The 22,752-nt window shown below is 53.5% G+C and overlaps 1 protein-coding gene across 1 annotated transcript in view; it reads left to right on the top strand.

The window, feature by feature from the left end:
• LAMC3 (laminin subunit gamma 3) overlaps window positions 1-18,364 on the top strand; it is an 89,434-nt gene extending 71,070 nt beyond the window's left edge. Inside the window, exons 21-28 of the mRNA XM_025359558.1 lie at window positions 56-190; window positions 1,405-1,552; window positions 3,341-3,490; window positions 7,209-7,311; window positions 11,241-11,440; window positions 13,540-13,686; window positions 13,782-13,881; window positions 17,838-18,364. Coding sequence (XP_025215343.1) covers window positions 56-190; window positions 1,405-1,552; window positions 3,341-3,490; window positions 7,209-7,311; window positions 11,241-11,440; window positions 13,540-13,686; window positions 13,782-13,881; window positions 17,838-18,088 — 1,234 coding nt within the window. The 3' untranslated portion in view covers window positions 18,089-18,364. The remainder of the gene's footprint in view (window positions 1-55; window positions 191-1,404; window positions 1,553-3,340; window positions 3,491-7,208; window positions 7,312-11,240; window positions 11,441-13,539; window positions 13,687-13,781; window positions 13,882-17,837) is intronic.
• The last annotated feature ends 4,388 nt before the right edge of the window (window positions 18,365-22,752 follow it).

Raw genomic sequence — 22,752 nt, 5'->3', positions numbered from 1 at the left:
CTGGGCCCCTTCCCTGCGAGCCCTTGGTGATGCTCAGGTGGGTGTCCTCACACAGCCACAGAGACACCGCCACCAAGATTGCAGCCACTGCTCAGAGGGCCCTGCTCGCCTCCAACACCAGCTACGCGCTTCTCTGGAGTCTGCTGGAGGGAAGGATGGCCCTGGAGACCCAGCGGGACCTGGAGGACAGGTGAGGCCTCCCCAGGTGTGGGTAGAAACTTTAGGGTTGGCCTCCTGGAGCCGACAGGGCCTAGCCAGAGGCTGCTGTTTCCAGGGCTAGCTCCCTTGAGTCCCGACATTCTTTGTCGTTGGTGTCTTGGGTCTGCGTCCTGCTGGGAATGGGGCCACAGGTGGCCCCATTGGGCCACTCGGTGGTGAGTCGCAGTAACCCACTTTTGCCTGGGAGGGGGAGTGCAACTCAGTCTCTTCAAGAGAAGGGACGAGAACTGAAACCCAGAGCAACAGATACCTCGCTCTCCCTCTGCAGCATTCCCTGAGCGCCCCCTGGCCCCTGCGCCCCAGCCCAGGGTAGCTCCTCTGCGCTCCTCTGCGGCACCGGCTTCTTTCTCTGCCTCTGCAGACAGCTGGCTCTGCTTCTCTGCTTTGGTGACCCCTTCTGTCCTTCTCAGTTTAAAGGTCCATGGAGACTCCCCAACATCTTGCTGAGCCCCTTGACGCGCCTAAACGAGAATGGGATTGGCTCCGTTTAGATCAGATGTCCTGCCCTGAGCCAGTCGGCATGGCTGGGGGAGGTCACATGACCCACTCCGGGGCAGGGCACTGGCTCTTTAAGGAGGTGTAAAGGATGGAAGGGAAGCCAGAGGTCTCCACCCCAGCAGTGCCCTTGTCAGGGAGGAATGGGTGGGATAGGGTGTGGACAGCTGGTCAGGACAGAAAATCCATCCTAGCTGATTGGTTATAGACCACAGGCCCATCAGGGCAAAAGGGCCCACAGAGATTCTGCAGCCCAGGGCTCTCCGTTCATCCATGGTGAGGATGTGCCCAAGGTCTCCGGAAAGGGCATGGCTGAGCCAGAACCAGGGCCGGGGCCACTGTGCTCCCCACTTCACGGGGCATTTTCCTCTTCGCCATTCACCCAGAAGAGCCAAACATTTGCAAACATGTGATTCTTGAGTGGAAACCAAGCAGAGCCCTTTCAGCAAAGCGTGGCTGAAGTGAATGATGCGGAAACAAGAATGTGGCCCTTTCACAGCCCGTCTGGCTCATTTGAAAGCTGCAGAGAAGCGGCCACTTTCCGAGGCAGCTGTACCGTCCCCACAGAGGGTTATTCTGCCTGGGAAGTTGGCAGAGGCCTTTGCAAACCAATGGCTCCAGCCTGGGACCCAGACAGGGATGGGGAGGGCTAGTTCTGCACCCAGCTCCATGGCCTCTGTTTCCTCCCAGGTACCAGGAGGTCCAGGCGGCCCAGAAAGCACTGGGGACGGCTATGGCAGAGGTGCTGCCTGAAGCGGAAAGCGTGTTGGCCGTGGTGCAGCAAGTTGGCACAGATACAGCCCCGTACCTGGCTTTGCTGGCTTCCCCGGGAGCTCTGGTCAGCTCAGTTGTCTCAGAGCTCTGTGTGGGGTCGGGAGGATCTATTATAGAAGCTGGAGGCTGGGCGCGGTGGCTCACGCCTGTAATCCCAGCACTTTGGGAGGCCGAGGCGGGTGGATGACCTGAGGTCAGGAGATTGAGACCACCTTGGCCAACGTAGTGAAACCTCATCTCTACTAAAAATACAAAAATTGGCCGGGCGCGGTGGCTCAAGCCTGTAATCCCAGCACTTTGGGAGGCCGAGACGGGTGGATCACGAGGTCAGGAGATCGAGACCATCCTGCTAACACGGTGAAACCCCGTCTCTACTAAAAAAATACAAAAAAAAACTAGCCGGGCATGGTGGCGGCACCTGTAGTCCCAGCTACTCGGGAGGCTGAGGCAGGAGAATGCCGTAAACCCAGGAGGCAGAGCTTGCAGTGAGCTGAGATCCAGCCACTGCACTCCGGCGGCAGAGCGTCTCCGTCTCAAAAAAAAAATACAAAAATTAGCTAGGTGTGGTGGTGTGTGCCTGTAACCCCAGCTGCTAGAGAGGCTGAGGCAGAAGAATGGCTTGAACCTGGGAGGCAGAGGCTTCAGTGAGCCAGGATTGCAGCACTGCACTCCAGCCTTGGTGACAGAGCGAGACTCCAGCTCAAAAAAGAGGAAAACACCAACCAAACAAACAAACCTATTATAGCATCTGGAGAAACCAGTGGGGCCCGGGCAGAGGCCGGTGACGTGGCTTATTTTTAACTATATCACAGCTAAGTCAAATGATATAACCTATCTATGGGGCTTGGCAGAGTCAGAGCCCAACCATTCTCTGTTGATGATAATGTCAAGGCTGGGGCCTCTTCCTCCTTACAATGACATTAGCAATGTCATCAGATGGACACAGGATGCAATTCCAGCTCTGCCACTCCAGCTCTGTGACCTCGGCCAAGGACTTTCCCTCCCTGAGCCTCAGTCTGTCACATGGAACTCACCCATTAGGTTATTTCAAGGCTGCTTCCACGGGAGCTGGACAGAGATTGGGGAGCAATGCACAAGGTAGCGGGCCGGCCCCTCTGTGCCCATCACCTTATACTCATCACCTCTGTGTGAGTCAGGTCTATTGTGTCGATTCAGTAACCCTGAAATCCCAAAACTCCGAAACTGAACATGAAAGAATTCAGCTTATACAAATGCATTTGGGACAAATGCTAGCCCAGATCGATGCCCAAGGCTGCCTGTTTGAGGTCTTTGCTCCTCCCACGGCATTGGAGAGGGATGCACAGCTGTTAGTGTGTTCGAGCCCAGGTTCTGCTTCCAGCACCACTGAGGGTGTTCGATCGTATGTAGCACCTGCACAGTTCTCCTCTAAAGTCTGGGAAATTCTGCATTCTGAAGCCATCCAGTCCCCAGGTCTCAGTTCAGGACTGTGGAGCTGAGGAAGCGTTCCCACTTTGCAGTAAGCAGTGTGGGTCGGGGAGGTTGGCTGGGTTGCTCAAGGCCACACAGCTAGAAATTGGTAGGGCTGTCATCCGAGCCCCAAGTGAGGGGTTCCCCAGCCTGGCTCCTCCTGCCCTGGCCCCTCTGCCTCCTGGGGTCCACACAAAGCCCCACCCCTGCTATTCCTGCCTCTGGGCTTCCGAGCTCCCTGGGGCATCAGCTAGCTCATCAGGTTTTCAGGAGGCTTGGGGTTCTGGGCTGGCAGCCAGGGGCAGACCCGATGCCTCAGTCCAGCAGGGCACCTCCCCTAAGTAGAGAATCCGCCACTTGCCCTTCCTGCCAGGCCCTGCCTGATCCCACTGTCTCCCTGCAGCCTCAGAAGTCCTGGGCTGAAGACCTGAGCCTGAAGACGAAGATCCTGGAGAAGACAGTTGTGTCACAACAGCACATGGCCACCAAGGCTGCCCAAACCCTCCATGCTGCTGCCCAGGCAGCGCTACGGCAAACAGAGCCCCTCACACAGGTCAGCTCTTGTGCTTCAAAGCGGGGGACCTGGGAGAGGTTGGGGCTACCCTGAAGGTGATCTGGGGTCAGGGTTGCAGGAGGGAGAAGGGCAGAGACAGAAGTAGCTCTGTCCTGCCGGGCGCAGTGGCTCACGCCTGTAATCCCAGCACTTTGGGACGCCGAGGTGGGTGGATCACAAGGTCAGGAGATCGAGAGCATCCTGGCTAACATGGTGAAACCCCGTCTCTACTAAAAATATAAAAAATTAGCCAGGCGTGGTGGCACACGCCTATAGTCCCAGCTATTTGGAAGGCTGAGGCAGGAGAATTGCTGAACCCAGGAGGCAGAGGTTGCAGTGAGCTGAGATTGCACCACTGTACTCCAGTCTGGCAACAGGGTGAGACTCTGTCTTAAAAAAAAAAAAAAAAAAAAAAGGCCGGGCGCGGTGGCTGAAGCCTGTAATCCCAGCACTTTGGGAGGCCGAGACGGCGGATCACGAGGTCAGGAGATCGAGACCATCCTGGCTAACACAGTGAAACCCCGTCTCTACTAAAAAATACAAAAAACTAGCCGGGCGAAGTGGCGGGCGCTTGTAGTCCCAGCTACTTGGGAGGCTGAGGCAGGAGAATGGCGTGTACCCGGGAGGCGGAGCTTGCAGTGAGCTGAGATCCGGCCACTGCACTCCAGCCTGGGCGACAGAGCATGACTCCGTCTCAAAAAAAAAAACAAAAAAAAAAGATATCTCTGTCCATCCCTGCGGGACCTCCTGCAAAACTCCACACGCAGCCTGAGGCAGGGGAGGGGACCCTGATACCCTGAGAAGAGATGATGGACAGACCGACAGAGGACAGCACCAGCAGCATGCGGGCCACACCCACCATCCTGGGATGGTTCTCGCTCATGCCTCCATTCATTAGTTCATTCTCTAGTTCATTCATGGCTCATTTGAAAGCTGCAGAGAAGTGGCCACTTTCCAAGGCAGCTGTACCGATATTTTTGTTTGTTTTTAATTTTGTTTTTGAAATAGAGTCTTGCTCTATTGCCCGGGCTGGAGTGCAGTAGTGTAATCTCGGTTCACTGCAACCTCCATTTCCCGGGTTCAAGTGATTCTCCTGCGTCAGCCTCCAGAATAACTGGGACTACAGGTGCATGCCACCGTGTCTAGTTAAATTTTTTTGTATTTTTAGTAGAAATGGGGTTTCACCATGTTGGCCAGGCTGGTCTTGAACTCCTGGCCTCAAGTGATCCACCTGCCTCGGCCTCCCAACGTGCTAGGATTATAGATATGAGCCACCACACCCAGCCCCATTCCTTTTTTTTTTTTTAATTAATTATTTTATTTATTTATTTATTTCTTTTGAGACAGACTCTTACTCTGTTGCCAAGGCTGGAGTGCAGTGGTGCAATCTTGGCTCACTGCAGCCTCTGCCTCCCAGGTTCATGCAATTCTCCTGCCTCAGCCTCCAGAATAGTTGGGATTACAGACCTGCGCCACCACGCCCAGCTAATGTTTGTATTTTTGGTGGAGATGTGGTTTCACCATGTTGTCTAGGCTGAACTCCTGATCTCAGGTGATCCCCCCACCTCAGCCTCCCAGAGTGCTGGGATTACAGGCGTGAGCCATCGCGCCCGGCTTCCATTCTTTTTAAAGACAGGATAAGGGGGCTGTCTGTGAGGCGTGAGAATGTATCTGAAGAGCAGAGCCCAGTGTCCGGCACTTACCTGGGGAGCTTGGCTTTGCCCCGGGGTAGCACCTGCTGATCTGGTCCACTGCCCTCGTCCAGGGTGAGGGTGCCAGGAAGTGAGGTGACTTCCCCAGGAGTTAGGGCCAGGCCCCAGCATGTACTGATGCCTCACCCCACCACAGCACTCATACCTTCGTTCTCCTCCCCGCCCCATGAGCAATTAGAATAGGCCTGAGGCAGTACTAGGCGGCTCCTCAAACTCTACTATTTATTTATTCTTTTTTTTTTTTTTTTTTTTTTTTGAGACGGAGTCTCGCTCTGTCACCCAGGCTGGAGTGCAGTGGCGCGATCTCGGCTCACTGCAAGCTCCACCTCCCGGGTTCACGCCATTCTCCTGCCTCAGCCTCCCGAGTAGCTGGGACTACAGGCGCCCGCCACCGCGCCCGGCTAATTTTTTGTATTTTTAGTAGAGACGGGGTTTCACCGTGGTGTCGATCTCCTGACCTTGTGATCCACCCGCCTTGGCCTCCCAAAGTGCTGGGATTACAGGCGTGAGCCACCGCGCCCGGCCTACTATTTATTCTTATTATAGTGACATTCACATGGCATACAAACACCCATTTTAGATTAAATGGCTTTTAGCACATTCACAAAGTTGTGCCACCTCCACCTCAGTCTAGTTTCAGAACATTTTCACCACCCCTAACCCCATGCCCACTCAGCAGTCACTCCTCATTTCCACTCCCGAGGCCCTGGCAGCCTCCGCTCTGTTCTCTGTCTCTGTAGATTTCCTTCGCCCAGCACTTTCGAAGAAACAGAATCATGTAATATGTACCGATGGTGTCAGGCTTCCTCCTATTAGCATTATCTTTTCAGGGTTCACCTGCCTTGCAGCCTGGATCTATACTTCCTCCCTTTTTAAGGCTCAGTCATACTCCACTGTGTAGATGAAGCATATTTTGTTTACCCACTCATCCATCAAACCCAAATTCTTTCAGTGGATCTAGTCCTATTGAGTGGCAGCGGGGAAGAAACTGATTTTCCATAAGTCAAGGTGTGTCATAAACAGATTTGTGATTTTCACATCCACTTGCTGAGATAGAGCAGTCTTGTCCTCTCCTCTCCTCTCCTCTTCTCTTCTCTTTTTTTTGAGATGGAGTCTTTATGCCACCCAGGCTACAGTATAGTGGCTTGATCTCGGTTCGCTATAACCTCTGCCCACAGATTCAAGCCATCCTCCTGCCTCAGCCTCCCTGAGTAGCTGGCATTTCAGGCATGCACCACCACACCTAGCTAATTTTTCTTTTTTAATTTTTAGTAGAGACAGGGTTTCACCATGTTGGCCAGACTGGTCTCGAACTCCTGACCTCAAGTGATCTGCCCACCTCAGCCTCCCCAAGTGCTGGGATTATGGGCAAGAGCCCCTGTGCATGGCCAATAGAACATGTTTGGAAGAGATGTTCAGGTGTTCTTCTCATTCTTTTTTTTTTTTTTTTTTTTTTTTTTTTTGAGACGGAGTCTCGCTCTGTCACCCAGGATGGAGTGCAGTGGAACAGTGGCGCGATCTCGGTTCACTGCAAGCTCCACCTCCCGGGTTCACGCCTTTCTCCTGCCTCAGCCTCCCAAGTAGCTGGGATTACAGGCGCCTGCCACCACGCCCGGCTAATTTTTTGTATTTTTAGTAGAGACAAGGTTTCACCGTGTTTGCCAGGATGGTCTCGATCTCCTGACCTCATGATCTGCCCGCCTTGGCCTCCCAAAGTGCTGGGATTACAGGCATGAGCCACTGCGCCTGGCTATTCTCATTCATTTAATCCTAGTGTTTCAGTTTTCCTTTGGGATTTTTGTGGACAGGTATCTCTTGGGAGATATTCAGGGTTCAACTTTTATATAATAGCACAGATCAGGTGCTCCTGGTGGACAGCATGGCCCAGAGTCAGGGATTTGGTGATGACTTGGGCACCCATATATGTGGGTTTGGTGCCCACTGAGCTGCCCCCAGGCCCTGTACCTGTGGAGCCAGCTGTCCAGCCTCTCCTCGTCTCTCTCCAGCTACACCAGGAGGCCAGAACCGCCCTGACCCAGGCTTCCTCGTCTGTCCAGGCTGCCACAGTGACCGTCATGGGAGCCAGGACTCTGCTGGCCGACCTGGAAGGTACGTGAGTCCAGCTGACCACTAGGCTCTGTGATGCACAAACGCCCCTGACAGCCACTCAGCTCTCGCCTCAGCCAGGGCAGGCTTGCAGGGGACAGGAGTCTGGTCTTGTGGGTTTAATGAAACCAAGTGGACTTTCCCTCCACCTCTCAGGATCCTGCCCCATCTCATACATCACTCCCCTTGGACTTGCCCATGTGGCTATCCTATACACCCCAGGTCATCAGACCACACGCAGAGCCCCTCCAGACCAAGTGAGAGGAGACTCTGACATCATTGGCTGTCCACCCAGGTCAAGTCCACTCTGGCCCGGGCTCCAGTTAGTTATCTGGTACAAATATGGCTGTCCGGGTCCAATGTTGGGTTGGGGCTATGGGAAGGGGATGGAGTTTCTCTTTAGAAGGGGCTATGGGTTGATGCCATTCCGGGCCTTTTTTTGAACTTTAGGAAAATAGGGCCAAGCACCCCCATTTTGCAGATGGGTAGGCTGAGGAAAGGAATTGCTATTCATCCCTGGGTCAGAGCTGAGCTGGGAATAGAAGCCAGCAAGTATTACAATTCTACAAGTACCCACCTGTACAATGGGCTTCTGTGATATCCAGTTTGCTCCAGAGAGAAGCCCCCTCACCCTTTATTTGTGGCTCCTTATCCAACAGGCTGGATAAGGAACATACTCTGAACCCCAGATGTCTCTTGGGGTCTGAGGCCAGAAGTCAGGCTTCTGCTGTTGTCTTGGTTCTGTGGCCTCCCTCCCCAACCCTGCCCATTGCCGAGAAGAGATGGAGCTCTAGCTGTGGACCCAGCCCCTCGGGGGCAGAGGATGGGCTGTCAGTAGTCCTGTTCCCCAGCTTCCTGGCAGCTTGAAGTCCTAGTCACCCATCGTTTGGGGACTTCCTGTGGGAAAGGCATGGCCGTGTATGCTTAAGTATCTAGAGTCATATTTAGAAAAAGGTACATTCAATGACTTATAAGGATGGAATGTTAGGATCTTAGAACATTAGAATGATAAGAGGTCTTACGGTCATCTGGTGCAAATCTAAAACCTGGAAGTAGACTCATCCACCCTTAGCTTGCCTGTCTTCTACAATGGGGATCTCACTACCTTACAAGGTTTTACCTTCTCATTGTCGGGGTTCTGAGAATGAGAACGTTCTTCTTTGTAGTGGATGGAAGTTTCCTTGCACTGCTCCCATAATCCACAAGAGGGCTCACCTCAAACCTCTAACCCCAGGCTCTTTTTCCCATTCTGATCCCATTTTAGAGACACCCCCTCTTACACCAGCTGGGCTGTGCTCCGCTGGTGTTCAGGATAAAAGGAAAATTCACGAAGTCAACTGTGGAGCAGTTTTCCCCAGGGTGTGGCCAGGGGTCTCCTAGCCTATGATACGCTCTGCCAAGAGAGGGCTTGTATTCAAATAAGTTTAGGAACTGTCTCTGGCTGCAGCATCCTCTTGAGGTCTTACAGAGAACACTTGAGAATATTAAAGGCTCTGAGAAGGCCTGTAATAAAGAAACCTGCTTCACTTTCAACTTAATTGACACTTCCCCCTAACGTTTGTTAACACCGTGGAGAATTAGGGTTCCACAGAATACATGTTGAGAAACATCAATTTTGTGTAAAAAGGAGCAAAGCAGAGCTAATTTCTGGGCAGAACAATTCTATAATACTATGCCCCCAAACATTAGAAAGCTTCATTCATTTTAAAATTGACTTTGTCCACTGTAATCCGTAATTTATTATTATTTTTTTTTCCTGAGATAGTCTCTGTCACCCAGGCTGAAGTGCAGTGGCACAATCTCGCCTCAATGCAACCTCTGCCTCCTGGGTTCGAGCGATTTTCCTGCCTCAGCCTCCCTAGTAGCTGGGATTACAGGTGCCCACCACCATACCCGGCTATTTTTTTTTTTTTTTTGAGACGGAGTCTCGCTCTGTCGCCCAGGCTAGAGTGCGGTGGCGCGATCTCCACTCACTGCAAGCTCCGCCTCCCGGGTTCACGCCATTCTCCTGCCTCAGCCTCCCGTGTGGCTGGGACTACAGGCGCCCGCCACCGCGCCCGGCTAATTTTTGTATTTTTAGTAGAGACGGGGGTTTCACCGTGTTAGTCAGGATGGTCTCGATCTCCTGACCTCATGATCTGCCCATCTCGGCCTCCCAAAGTGCTGGGATTACAGGCGTGAGCCACCGCGCCCAGCCTTTTCTGGTATATTTAGTAGAGACGGGGTTTCACCAGTTTGGCCAGGCTGATTTTGAACTCCTGACCTCTGGTGATCCACCCACCTCAGCCTCCCAAAGTGTTAGGATTACAGGTGTGAGCCACGGCGCCCGGCCTGTAATCACTTCTTTTGATGGTAAACTTCCTTTAGAATTTTTTTTTGAGTTGGGGTCTCACTCTGTCACCCAGGCTGGAGTGCAGTGGTGCAATCATAGCTCACTGTAGCCTCCAACTCCTGGCCTCAAGTGATCCTTCCATCTCAGTCTCATGAGTAGCTAGGTCTATAGGTGTGTGCCACCATGCCCAGCTAAGCTTTTGTCGTCTTGTAGAGATGAGGTCTCACTATGTTTCCTAGGCTGGTTTCGAACTCCTGGACTGATCCTCCTGCTTCAGCCTCCAGAGTAGCTGGGATTACAGGTGTGAGCCACCACATCTGACTAAATTTCCCCTTAGAATGTTACCTGAAAGGAAAGGAAATAGTCTCTTTGTTTACCAAGAAGGAAACTGCTTCTTACTGAATAATAAAATCTATGGGAATTCTAACATTTCTACCAGGTGTGGTGGCTCACACCTGTAATCCCAGCACTTTGGGAAGCCAAGGTGGGTGGATCACTTGAAGCCAGGAATTTGCAATCAGCCTGGCCAACAAGGTGAAACTCCATCTCTACTAAAAAAAAAAAAAAAAAAAAAAAAAGATTAGCCGGGTATGGTGTTGTGCGCTTGTAATCTCAGCTACTTAGGAGGCTAAGGCAGGAAAATCACTTAAACCCGTGAGGCAGAGGTTGCAGTGAGCTGAGATCTCTCCACTGCACTCCAGCCTGGGCGGAGACCTTATCTCAAAAAAAAAAAAAAAAAACAAACAAAGGCCGGGTGCGGTGGCTCACGCCTGTAATCCCAGCACTTTGGGAGGCCGAGGCGGGCGGATCACAAGGTCAGGAGATCGAGACCACGGTGAAACCTCGTCTCTACTAAAAATACAAAAAATTAGCCGGGCGCGGTTGTGGGCGCCTGTAGTCCCAGCTACTCGGGAGGCTGAGGCAGGAGAATGGCGGGAACCCGGGAGGCAGAGCTTGCAGTGAGCTGAGATCCGGCCACTGCACTCCAGCCTGGGCGACAGAGCGAGACTCCGTCTCAAAAAAAAAAAAAAAAAAAACAATTGTAACATTTCCCTTTTTGTCTTGATTGCTTGAGAGCTCAGTGATCAATCGAACATTTGGTTTCTGCAATGTCATTATCCAGATTTTCTGGTACTTCTCCCTCCTCTGTCCTTCCTCATCCTTCCAGTTACATCAGACTCTTGGTTTTCCATGGTAAGGAACCATTTGTTGATTTACCCATCACTATACACTGCCTCAAAGTATTGTTTAGATATAGGCAGTACATGAAAATGCCGAGCTGAGCAGACTGAGCCGTGGACTGTGCTAGCCCCCATCACTGGCCCCAGCATGGACCACCATGTAATTCCTTGACTTTAATAGACATCCTAATAGAATGAATACCCATCTCAAAATTCCCCGAGCAGTATGTCTGTGTCTTGCTTGCTTTTGTTTCCTCCTGGATAAGCCTGAGAAGGTGATACGCAGGTTGCATGTACCTCAAACCTCCACTCGTTGTCCAGGGGTCTGTGGCCAGCCAGGCAGCTCTGCCAGCGGCTGCCTGGGAGGCGCTGGAGGTGTGAGCCCAGTTCCCCTGACCCAGCCTCAGCCGGGTTTGCAGGAATGAAGCTGCAGTTTCCTCGGCCCAAGGACCAGGCGGCACTGCAGAGGAAGGCAGACTCCGTCAGGGACAGACTCCTTGCAGACATGAGAAAGAAGACCAAGCAGGCGGAGAGGATGCTAGGAAACGCGGCCCCTCTTTCCTCCAGTGCCAAGAAGAAGGGCAGAGAAGCAGAGGTGTTGGCCAAGGACAGTGCCAAGGTCAGGGCAGTGGCTGTGACAACAGTGGCCTCCTGCCTCCTGGGGGGACCGCCCTTCCGTGGGTCCCTTCCCGACATCCGTGCTGACTACTCCACACTCACTCACTGCTCAGTGGGCCCAGGCATTTAGCTTAGGGACTTCACAGGGGTGAGCCTGTGGTTCCTCACAAAATAGGTGTCATTGCTGTCCCCACTGTACAGGTGAGAATACTGAGGTGCAGCCAGGCTCATGAACTTAACCAGGACTTACACCTGGGTCTGCTGGCTTTCCTGCCTAAACTTCTAGATTTTTCTTTTCTTTTTTGTTATTTTGAAGTTTGCATTTATTTATTTTACCTGCCTTTTTGTTTTTAATTTTTTTCTTTTTTTTTTTTTTTTTTTTTTTTTTTTTTTTTTTTTTTTTTTTTTTTGTTGAGACGGAGTCTCGCTCTGTCGCCCAGGCTAGAGTGCAGTGGCCGGATCTCAGCTCACTGCAAGCTCCGCCTCCCGGGTTTACGCCATTCTCCTGCCTCAGCCTCCCGAGTAGCTGGGATTACAGGTGCCTGCCACCTCACCCGGCTAGTTTTTTGTATTTTTTAGTAGAGACGGGGTTTCACCGGGTTAGCCAGGATGGTCTCGATCTCCTGACCTTGTGATCCACCCGTCTCGGCCTCCCAAAGTGCTGGGATTACAGGCTTGAGCCACCGCGCCCGGCCTAATTTTTTTCTTAATTTTTTGAGACAGAGTCTTACTCTGTGGCTCAGGCTGGAGTGCACTGGTGCCATCTCAGCTCACTGCAACCTCTGCCTCCTGGGTTCAAGTGATTCTCCTGCCTCAGATCCCAGAGTGGCTGGGATTATAGGCGTGTTCCACCACACCTGGCTAATTTTTGTATTTTTAGTAGAGCGGGGTTTCACCACGTTGGCCAGGCTGGTCTCCAACTTCCGATCTCAGGTGATCCACCTGCCTTGGCCTCCCAAAGTGCTGGGATTACAGGCATGAGCCACTGCACCCAGCTTAAGTTTTGTGTGTGTGTGTGTGTGTGTGTGTGTGTGTGTGTGTGTTTTGTAGAGACTGTCGCCCAGGCTGGAGTACAGTAGCACAGTCACAGCTCACTGCAGCTTCAAACCCTCGGGCTTAAGTGACCTTCCTGCCTCAGCCTCCTGAGTAACTGGGACTACAGGTCTGTGCCACTGTGCCTGGCTAATTTTTTTTTTTTTGTAGAGCTGTGGAGTCTCGGTCGGGTGGGGTGGCTCACTCCTGTAATCCCAGCACTTTGGGAGGCCGAGGCAGGCAGGTCACTTGAGGTCAGGAGTTCGAGACCAGCCTGGCCAACATGGTAAAACCCTGTCTCTACTAAAAATACAAAAAAATTAGCCGGGCATGGTGTCGCGCACCTGTAGTCCCAACCACTCCGGAGGCTGACACACAAGAATTACTTGAACCTGGGATGTGGAGGTTGCAGTGAGCCGGATTGCACCACTGTACTCCAGCCTGGGCGACAGAGTAAGACTCTGCCTCAAACAAAGAAAAAAAAAAAGAAAGGAAGAGAAAGACTGGGGTCTCACTATGTTGCCCAGGCTGGTCTTGAACCTCTGGCCTCAAGCAAGCCTCCTGCCTCACCCTCCCAAAGTGCTGGGACCATAGGCATGAGCCACCGCACCCAGCCCTGGCTGATTTTAACTAGGCTTTTTAAAAATTGGTGCCAAATTCTAATCATTGCATATCTCCCCAGCTCTGTTGCTGGTTCTGTTGCTCACACACCAAGGAAACTGTCTTTATGGTGCCTAGGAAAAGTGCTGAATTTGCTGTAGGGGCTCCCTGGCTTGATCTCTTGTCATGCCACTTGGGCTCTGGCCAGCCCCTCCTCCCCTCTGTGCCTCTGTTTCCTCATCTGTAAAATAGTGGGGATTTCTCCTCCTGAGAGAAATGTGTGGTAGCCAGCAGTCTGCACGGTGCCCAGCACTTAGCCTGCGTTCAGTACGTATTTGTTGCATGCATGAATGAATGAATGATCTGCCTGGTACAGACTACTTGACATTATTGCCATAAGAGCTATTTACCTCCAAAAGGACGTACTGCACTCACCTCTTCTCCCTGCCACTGCCACCCATCCCATAGCTTGCCAAGGCCTTGCTGAGGGAGGGGAACCAGGTGCACCGCCGTGCCAGCCGGCTCACCAGCCAGACGCAAGCCACGCTCCAACAGGCGTCCCGGCAGGTGCTGGATTCTGAAGCACGCCGACAGGAGCTGGAGGAAGCTGAGCAGGTACGTGTGCCAGGGCCCCCACACTATTGCCTCCTGCCCCTGGCAGCCAGGGTGGGGGTGCCATTCAAGTTGTTTCTTCCTCCTCCCCCTGGAAGGTGGGTGCTGGGCTGAGCGAGATGGAGCAGCAGATCCGGGAATCACGCATCTCCCTGGAGAAGGACATCGAGGCCTTGTCAGAGCTGCTTGCCAGGCTGGGTAAGGAGACCCCAAGGCTGGGCCCTGAACCCCTGGGTCCGTGGGGCACCTCTAGGATCGGATCTTCCTGTGAGCTCCAGTCCTGGGGAAGATTTCCTCCTTGTCCTCATCACCATGCTTCCCGCATCCCCATCTTTTCGATCAATCACAAGCATTTATAACCACGCCCAACCCCCTGTGCCATGTAAGACAGGGTTGGCATCTAGAAGTGAGTTCACTTTGAGTAACTCTTTGTGCCTCCAGAGGCCTCTATCGTTGAGCGTGGGGCAGGGGGGCACACAGAAAACTCACCGTAGGCACTGGATGAGCAGGTCAGCCCTTAGGAGCTGAGGGTTCAGGAGAAGAAGAAAGACTGTCATGGCCGAAAATGTGGCATCAGGTGCTGGTTTGGGATCAGACCAAGATCCAACTCTGGCTCTGTCCCTTCTTTGGCCCTTAGACCTTGGGCAAGTCACTCCACCTCTCTGAGCCTCGGATCGCCCATCTGGAAAATGGGAGTAACAATGGGGTGGTTTAGAAAGCGCTTACCACAGTGCGTGGTGTATGTTGAGAGTGAGTAAATAGCGGCTCGTAGGAAGGAGGTCAGATTCAGGACGGGCCTTAGCAAGGAGGCATTTTGGATGAAGGGAATAGCACCTCCCAAGGCACGACAGTCCCAGAGGCCCAGTGTTGTGGGGAGGCTCAGGAGACAGCATACAGGGCAGTTGGACTGAAAAGAAGAGCATGTATTTTTTTCAAATTGTAAAAGACACATAATATTTTCCATCTTAACCATTTTGAAGTGTACAGTTCAGCAGCGTTAAGTATATTCATTGCTGTGCGATCATCACCACTACCCATCTCCAGGACACTTTCATCATCTCCAACTGAAGCTCTGTCTTCCTGAAACACTAACCCCCCATTTCCCTCCCCCAGCCCCTGGCAGCCATCATTCTAGTTTCTGTCTCTATGAATTTGACTACTCTGGGCCAGGCGCAGTAGCTCATGCCTGTAATCCCAGCACTTTGAGAGGCTGAGGCGGGCGGATCATTTGAGGGCAGGAGTTTGAGACCAGCTGGACCAACATGGTGAAACCCTGTCTCTTCTAAAGATATAAAAAAAAAAAATAGTCAGGCATGGTGGCACATGCCTGTAATCTCAGCTACACAGGAGGCTGAGGCAGGAGAATCACTTGAACCTGGGAGGCAGAGGTTGCAGTGAGCCCAGATCGCAACACTGCACTCCAGCCTGGGCGACAGAGTGAGACTCTTGTCTCAAGAAAAGAATTTGACTACTCTGGAAATATGAAACCTCATATAACTGGAATCATGCCGTATTTGTGCTTTTAAAATTTTTTTGGAGACAGGATCTTGCTCTGTTACCCAGGCTGGAGTGCAGTGGTGCAGTCGTGGCTCACTGCAGCTTCAAACTCCTGGGCTCAAGCAATTCTTCCACTTCAGGCTTCCAAGTAGCTGGGATCACAGGCAGGCACCACCACACCCAGCTAATTTTTTTTTGTTTTATGAGACAAAAGTATATGCTCCTTATGTTGCCCAGGCTGGTCTCAAACTCCTGGGCTCAAGTGATCCTCCTGCCTAGGCCTCCCAAAGTGCTGGGATCACAAGCGTGAGCCACCGTGCCCAGCCTTATTTGCCCTCTTTTGACTGGCTTATTTCACTTAGCAGAAAGTCATCAAGAGTCACCCATGTGGCAGCATGCATTTTCAATGATCATTCGTAATAAGAGGAGAGAGAATTGCTACGCTCTGCACGTTGTCTGGACGCCAGGCCCACACTAAGCTATTCACACATGTGATCTTACAGAATTCTTATACTCGCTTTTTTAGGCAAGGACAGTTACTCTTTTGCCATTTTGCAGATGAGGAAACTGAGCGTGGAGAGTTTCTTTTTATTTTTCATTTACTTTTGTTTTTTGTAGAGACGGCGTCTCGTTATGTTAACCAAGCCGATGTTGAACTTCTGGCCTCAAGGGATGCTCCCACTTCAGGTTCCCAAAGTGCTAGGATTACAGGAGAGAGCCACCACACCCCGCCTAGCACACAGTTTAGATAATGTGCCCAGGGTGCCACAGCCATGGCTCACCTGCGGGTCCAAGTGACTCAGAGTGCGTGCAGGTAGCCCCCCGTCGACACCTAAGGCCCTGTCATGGAGCAGACACTCTCTTCAACCTTTCCTGCATTGTCACTGTCGTTCATTCACTTGTCACACTCTGTGTCGGCCTTGTGCTTAGCCTGGGGATGCGGACTGAACAGCACATGCCTGGTCCCTGCTCCAGGAGCCCTAGGCAGCCTGGGCAGGTAGAGTGGGGGCTGTAACCCATTTCTGAATCTCTTCGAAGACCAGGCTGTTTGGATTTTGCTGTGGGCCGTGGGGCCTCTTGAGGTCCTCCCAGGTCAGCAGGGCCTTGGCTCCCCTCTACCTTCTCTTGCACCCTGGCTTGGTGCTCGCAGCTGCTTACCCAGGAGATCCAGGGCCTTGGGGAGTCCTGGGGCCCAGTGGAATCCTGCGGGGTTAGAAGAAGCCACTTGGGGCTGGACGCGGTGGCTCACGCCTGCAGTCCCAGCACTTTGGGAGGCCAAGGTGGGTGGATCACAGGAGGTTAGGAGTTTAAGACCAGCCTGACCAACATGGTGAAACCATGTCTCTACTAAAAATAGAAAAATCAGGCCAGGCGCAGTGGCTCACACTTGTAATCCCAGCACTTTGGGAGGCTGAGGTGGGCAGATCACCTGAGGTCAGGAGTTTGAGACTAGCCTGGCCAACATGGTGAAACGCTGTCTCTACTAAAAATACAAAAAATTAGCCGGGTGTGGTGGCAGATGCCTGTAATCCCAGATACTTGGGAGGCTGAGGCAGGAGAATCGCTTGAACCTGAGGCTACAGGAAGCCGAGATCGTGCCACTGCACTCCAGCCTGGACAACAGAGCAAGACTCCGTCTCAGTAAATAAATACATGCATACACACATACATACATACATACAAAAATTAGCTGGGCATGGTGGTGTGGGCCTGTAATCCCAGCTACTTGGGAGGCTGAGGCAGGAGAATCACTTGAATCCAGGAGGTGGATGTTGCAGTGAGCTGACATTGTGCCACTGCACTCCAGCCTGGGTGACAGAGTGAGACTCCATCTCAAAAAAAAAAAAAAAAAAAAAAAGAAGCCACTTTGGACTTACCTCCCCATTGCCATCACTCTCCCACCTGGCTGAGATCCATCTTTCTGTTAAACATTACACTTAGTGACACGGTGACAAGGGCCAGATGGGAGAAATGCAGCCTGCAGATTCTATTCCGTCACCATTGCTAGCAGTTCTAATGTGAGCACCTGGCCCCAGGGTTAGGGTTGGGGTTAGGGTTAGGGTTAGGGTCGATGCTTGGGGAGACACAGAGAAGTCCTTAACCCCAGGAAGCAGTGTGAAGACATGCAGGGGCCAGAACCAGGACCCCACTGCCGCCTTCCAGGCCTGCAGTCCCTGATCCAGCTGCCTCACTGCCTCGCTCTGAAGCCAGAGACCCTGTGGTTTACCCCAGTGACTGCCCACATCCAGGCCCACAGGCAGCATCTGTAAATGTGTGTGTCAGTGAATTGAACCAGCATGTTCGAGCCGGCAAAAATCACAGGGGCCTCTCTCCCACACTGTTGTGTAAATGAGTAAACTAAGACTCAGAGGGGACTCACCTGAGGCCTTCTTTTTTGACAATAATAATAAATCCATCAACAAAAATGACATTTGTCAAGTGCCACCCAGGAGGATGTTCCCGAGTCTGCCCAGGGGCCCGTTGGGATGCATGGTTCCTCACCCACCTCCCAGACCTTCTGGTCTCCATCTCCCTGGTGGATGGTGGGCTGTTGGAATCCTGGGAGGCCTGGGCTGGGGAGAGGCTCAGGGCTGGGGGTTGCCCTGGGGCCTGCAGGGCTGCCGGCTCACAATGAAGCTGTTTGTGCCCCACCACAGGGTCGCTGGACACCCATCAAGCCCCAGCCCAGGCCCTGAACGAGACTCAGTGGGCACTAGAACGCCTGAGGCTGCAGCTGGACTCCCCGGGGGCCTTGCAGAGGAAACTCAGGCTGCTGGAGCAGGAATCTGAGCAGCAGGAGCTGCAGATCCAGGGCTTCGAGAGTGACCTCGCCGAGATCCGCGCTGACAAACGGAACCTGGAGGCCATTCTGCACAGCCTGCCCGAGAACTGTGCCAGCTGGCAGTGAGGGCTGCCCAGATCCCCGGCACACACTCCCCCACCTGCTGTTTACATGATCCGGGGTGTGCACACTACCCCACAGGTGTGCCCACACAGGCGTGCCCCGGAGCCGGCTGCTGTGAACTCGCCCCCACGTGAATAGTCATACTCCCTGCCGATTCTGTCTGTGGCTTCTTCCCTGCCAGCAGGACTGAATGTGCGTACCCAGTTCACCCGGGTATCAGTGCACACTCACCCCTGCACATGCATAAACAGGCACACCCCAGTGTCAATAACATACACACGTGAGGGTGCATGTCTGTGTGATGACCCACATGTGTTCAGGTCCATCCAGTCTACAGCTTACGGTCCACACACATTACAGTCCACAGCTGTTGTGAGAGCCACCTGTGTGCCAGGAACTCTCTGGATATTGGGCAAGTTGTTACATGAGATGCCCTGGGGTGCTACATCCACTCACTCCAGACAGCAGGGGGGTCTCAGCAGATCTGCAGAGATCAAGGGGGTCAGCAACAGCCGGAGCCTCTAGTGCCAGAGCTGGCTGCCCTCTGTTTCACGGCAGCTCCCCGACCTGTGTTGCTGCATGCACGCCCCACAGCCCGACACAGCCAGAGGACCAACAGGCCAAGAAATGCAAGATCCTGGGAGGGTTCTCAGCAGTGGAATCTGAGACCCTGAGGCCACGGCCAGGCCTGCTAGTCTGGCTAGAGCAAGGTCCACTCCTGGCAAGAGTGTCACTGGCTTCACTGGATGCTTCCCTGTCAGGGTCCTGGGACTGCACCAGACGCCCTGAGGGAATGGCCCGCCCTGGCCCGTACCCACTTCAGCGTGTGACCTATCCAAAGAGCCAGGCCCAAGAGCGCCTAGGTCAGGGGGCTCAGGCTACCAGGAGCACTTCTTTGTGCCCCCAGCAACCCAGTTGACCTTTAATTGACGCTTTCCAAACCAGCCCTGCAGCACCACTTGCCATGCGGGAGGCCACAAGGGTGTGCGAGCCTGGCTGCCATTCTAGTCTGTCCTGCCTGGGAATCGCCCTGTGGCCAGGCCCGCATGCCGGCCTCTGCCCAGGACTCCTCAGCATTTCCTCTTGGCATCCTTCCCTCCCCCAGGCCCTCTTCCAGCAGATGGCAAGGCCTTGGCATTGGGAAGACAGGCACCTCTGCGGGCTCAGCCCCCTCCCATGGCTCCCCTGACAGGGGCAGGGGTAGGGCAGCAGCACAGACCAATTCTGTTTAACGTGGAAATAAAGGACCGTTTTACTGGGCAGGGTGGTGTGCCTCTCACCCTCCCCCACTGGTGGGCAGCCAGGGCCCTGGCTGTGGGTGTGCACATGACACACCTAGTAGGTGGCCAGCGTGTGGACCGGACGTTGGTAGGAAGGTGGCAAAAGCCGAGCTCGTGGCTGGGCCAGTGCCTCCCATTAGAGGGTTTTTCTGGGGTTGTGTGATCACAGGTACCTACCACGCAAAGCCTAGGAGCTGGGGCGTTGGAGAGGTGGGGTGCAGAGAGGCCCTCAGCTGACCTCTGGTTCAGGCTGGAGACGATCTCACAGCCAAGTGTCTGAGGATGGTGAGGATCAGGGAAGGGCGCCATCCAGGAGCGGGAGGGTGTGGGTTGGGACTTGAAGGGTGGGGAGGCAGAGGAGGAAGCAATCCAGGCAAGAGGGTGGACAACAGTCCCGGGCCTGCAGGGTGGGGGCTCGGCCAGCTTGCATCACTCCAGGAACCCAGGTTGAATAGGGTGGGATGTTGGAGCTGCTCAGTCAGGGCTCTTGGCCGCAAGCCCCAAACTCCTCCTGAGGTGATTTCAGCAGAAAAGCGGTGTTGGGAGAGTCGCTTGGAACCCTGGGGTAAAAATGGCTGCTAGGTGTTGGAGATAGCCTAGGGAGGGGAGCCTGAGGCTTCCAGGATAGGCTGGCTTCCCTCTTTCCCCCTCCCACCTCTCTTCTTGGTCTCTGTGTCTGTCTCTGCTCTCCTCTCCTGTATCTACTTTGTTCTTTTCTCTTTAATTTTTTTTTTTTGAGACGGCGTCTCGCTCTGTCACCCAGGCTGGAGTGCAGTGGCATGATCTCAGCCCACTGCATCCTCCACCTCCCAGGTTCAAGCAGTTCTCCTGCCTCAGCCTCCCGAGTAGCTGGGACTACAGGCGTTTGCCACCATGCCCAGCTAATTTTTGTATTTTTAGTAGAGACAGGGTTTCACTATGTTGGTCAGGCTGGTCTCAAACTCCTGGCCTCAGATGATCCACCTGCATTGACCTCCCAAAGTTCTGGGATTTCAGGCATGAGCCCCCGTGCCCGGCCCATTGTTTTCTCTTTGCAGAGTGGCCTTCTTTGCTTTTCTTGTGCCCGATAGGAGAGGATACCCACTCCCACCGCCATCCCCCATAATGGCCCCAGGTGTACATGTCATCAGGTCCAGTGCTTGCAAGAGACAAGCTGGTGACTGTGTCCTGATTCCAGCTTCTCTGCTTAGGTGAAGTCCTCCCCATCCCCTGTCCAGGATAATGAGGATCTCTCTGGATCCAAGGCCATATAATGGATGACCAGTGCCACCCGCCAACCTAATGGGAGATGGAGTTCAGAGAAGAGGTGTGCTCCTCCACAGAAAACTGTAAAATCCAGGCTACAGTGGGGGATTGACATGATTAAGCTGAGCTAGGAGTGACTTGGTCCCTAGATGTCTGGGCAGAGGTGGAGAGGCCGAAGATGGGGGAGCTGCTGCTGCACAGTGAGTTTGGTGATTGGCGTCCGGTATAAGTGATGTCGAGAAGATGGGGTTCTTCCAAGACCTCTGGGATAGGGTCTGATGTCTCCCTCCCGCCTCCCTCCAGTGTCTCAGCCGATGGCACACAGTCGTCCTGTTGCCTGCTCTTGGCATTCAGCCTTTATCCATTCAAGCAGTGGGATCCAGCAAAGCTTAGTCCCAGCATCCCTGATGGGTGGAGAACTCGGGCCTGACATGTTGTGACTCACACAGTCTAATCATGCCTGGTGCATGTGCTGATCCATTCTCTGGCCTCAGAGGTGGGGCCACTGCCGGGTGGAATGCGGCAGCTGTTGAACATCTGGCTAGCAATGCAGTCCAGCAGCTGAGTAGAAGGTGGGGTGGCCCCTGCCCTGTAGGATGGCTGACTGGGGCCAACCAGCCCGACTGGCCAGGGCAATTGGCTGCTGGAGCCTGGAGAGGGAAGTGCATTATGAGAGCTCTGTCCTAAGTCTGCTCCCATCCACCTAGGGTGATAACAGTAAGCTTTTACCCTCTGCTTAACCCATCCAGCAAGTCATCAAAGTTACAAAAGTCCCTGCTTAGTGTGTTCTGGGTTACTTCATTGTGAAGATCAGGGGACTGAAGCTCAGCCAGGTCAAGTGCCTCGCCCAAGGTCATGCAGCTTGGCCAAATCCAAACCCTTGGTGAATGGACAGAGGAGCGTCACCTAGGAGAGGTGGGCGCTGGTCTTGCTGGGGAGGAGGGGCCTGCCCCTGGACTGCTGCCCCGACCTCAGCCCCATCCCATTCTGCCTAGCCCCTCAGGGCACTTCCCTCCCCAGGGACAGCCACAGAAAAAAAGATGATCTCGGCTGGGCGTGGTGGCTCACGCCTGTAATCCCAGCATTTTGGGAGGCCGAGGCAGGTGGATCACCTTAGGTCAGGAGTTCAAGACCAGCCTGGCCAACATGGTGAAAACCCATCTCTACTAAAAATACAAACATTAGTGGGGCGTGGTGGTGTGTGCCTGTAGTCCCAGCTACTTGGGAGGCTGAGGCAGGAGAATCACTTGAACCTGGAGGCGAAGGTTGCAGTGAGCCGACATCAAGCCATTGCACTCCAGCTCCGGGCCACAGAGCAAGACTCTGCCTCAAAAAAAAAAAAAAAAAAAAAAAAAATCTCAGGGTCCCAACCCTAGGAATCAGATGCAGGCACGCTCAGTGTGCACGGTGGGGCCATTCCGAGTGCTGTCTGCCCCGGACAGCGCCTGTCTATGCCTGTGGCCCACCACCATTATGAGGAGTGCTCCCTTGACTATGAGGAGTGCTCCCTTGACTATGAGGAGTGCTCCCTTGACTGGCTGTCCTGATTTGGACACTAGACTTCACAGTCACTCTGGCCACAGGTTCCCCATCCTGCCCCCTGATCTCCGCTTTTCCTGGAGTCATGGGTTCTCCTGCTGGTGGCCTTGCGCCCCAGCTCCAGCTTCCTGACTTTTCTGGAAATGGGAATGCGAAGTCCTATTTCATGCAGTTTTGAGAATGAAATGACTGATGTACGGTGCAGAGTGCCTGTGAGTGTCCAAGAAATCGGTTTTATTAAGACACGAGTTCATTCCAATTAATTTGACTGGCCACTGTTGTCACAGCAGCCGCACCGTCCCAAAGGCAGCAGAGTCATGTTTGAGCGCCGACTTCCCGACGGCACTTGGTCCTCACAACCACCCCATGGAGTTCATGCTGAGATCTTCGCATTTCATTTCTGTGGCAGGGACTTGCTGAGGTCCGGGGAGAGGAGAGAGGAGGGGTGCGGCCGCCCCGCGCTGTGCACTTTCCGCGTCCTCCAGCAGAGGGGTCGGCCGGCGGGCTCCGCGTCCCGCATAATAGCCGCTTTGATGCCCGCGGAGCGGGAGGCGGGAGGGGAGGGGTGAGGCGGGAGGCGAGGGGAGAGGCGGGAGGCGAGGG

This window comes from Theropithecus gelada, chromosome 15 (assembly GCF_003255815.1).
Source record: "Theropithecus gelada isolate Dixy chromosome 15, Tgel_1.0, whole genome shotgun sequence".
Taxonomy (NCBI): Eukaryota; Metazoa; Chordata; class Mammalia; order Primates; family Cercopithecidae; genus Theropithecus; species Theropithecus gelada.
The sequence above is the reverse complement of the archived record's forward strand: the minus strand, read 5'-3'. Positions and strand labels throughout refer to the sequence as shown.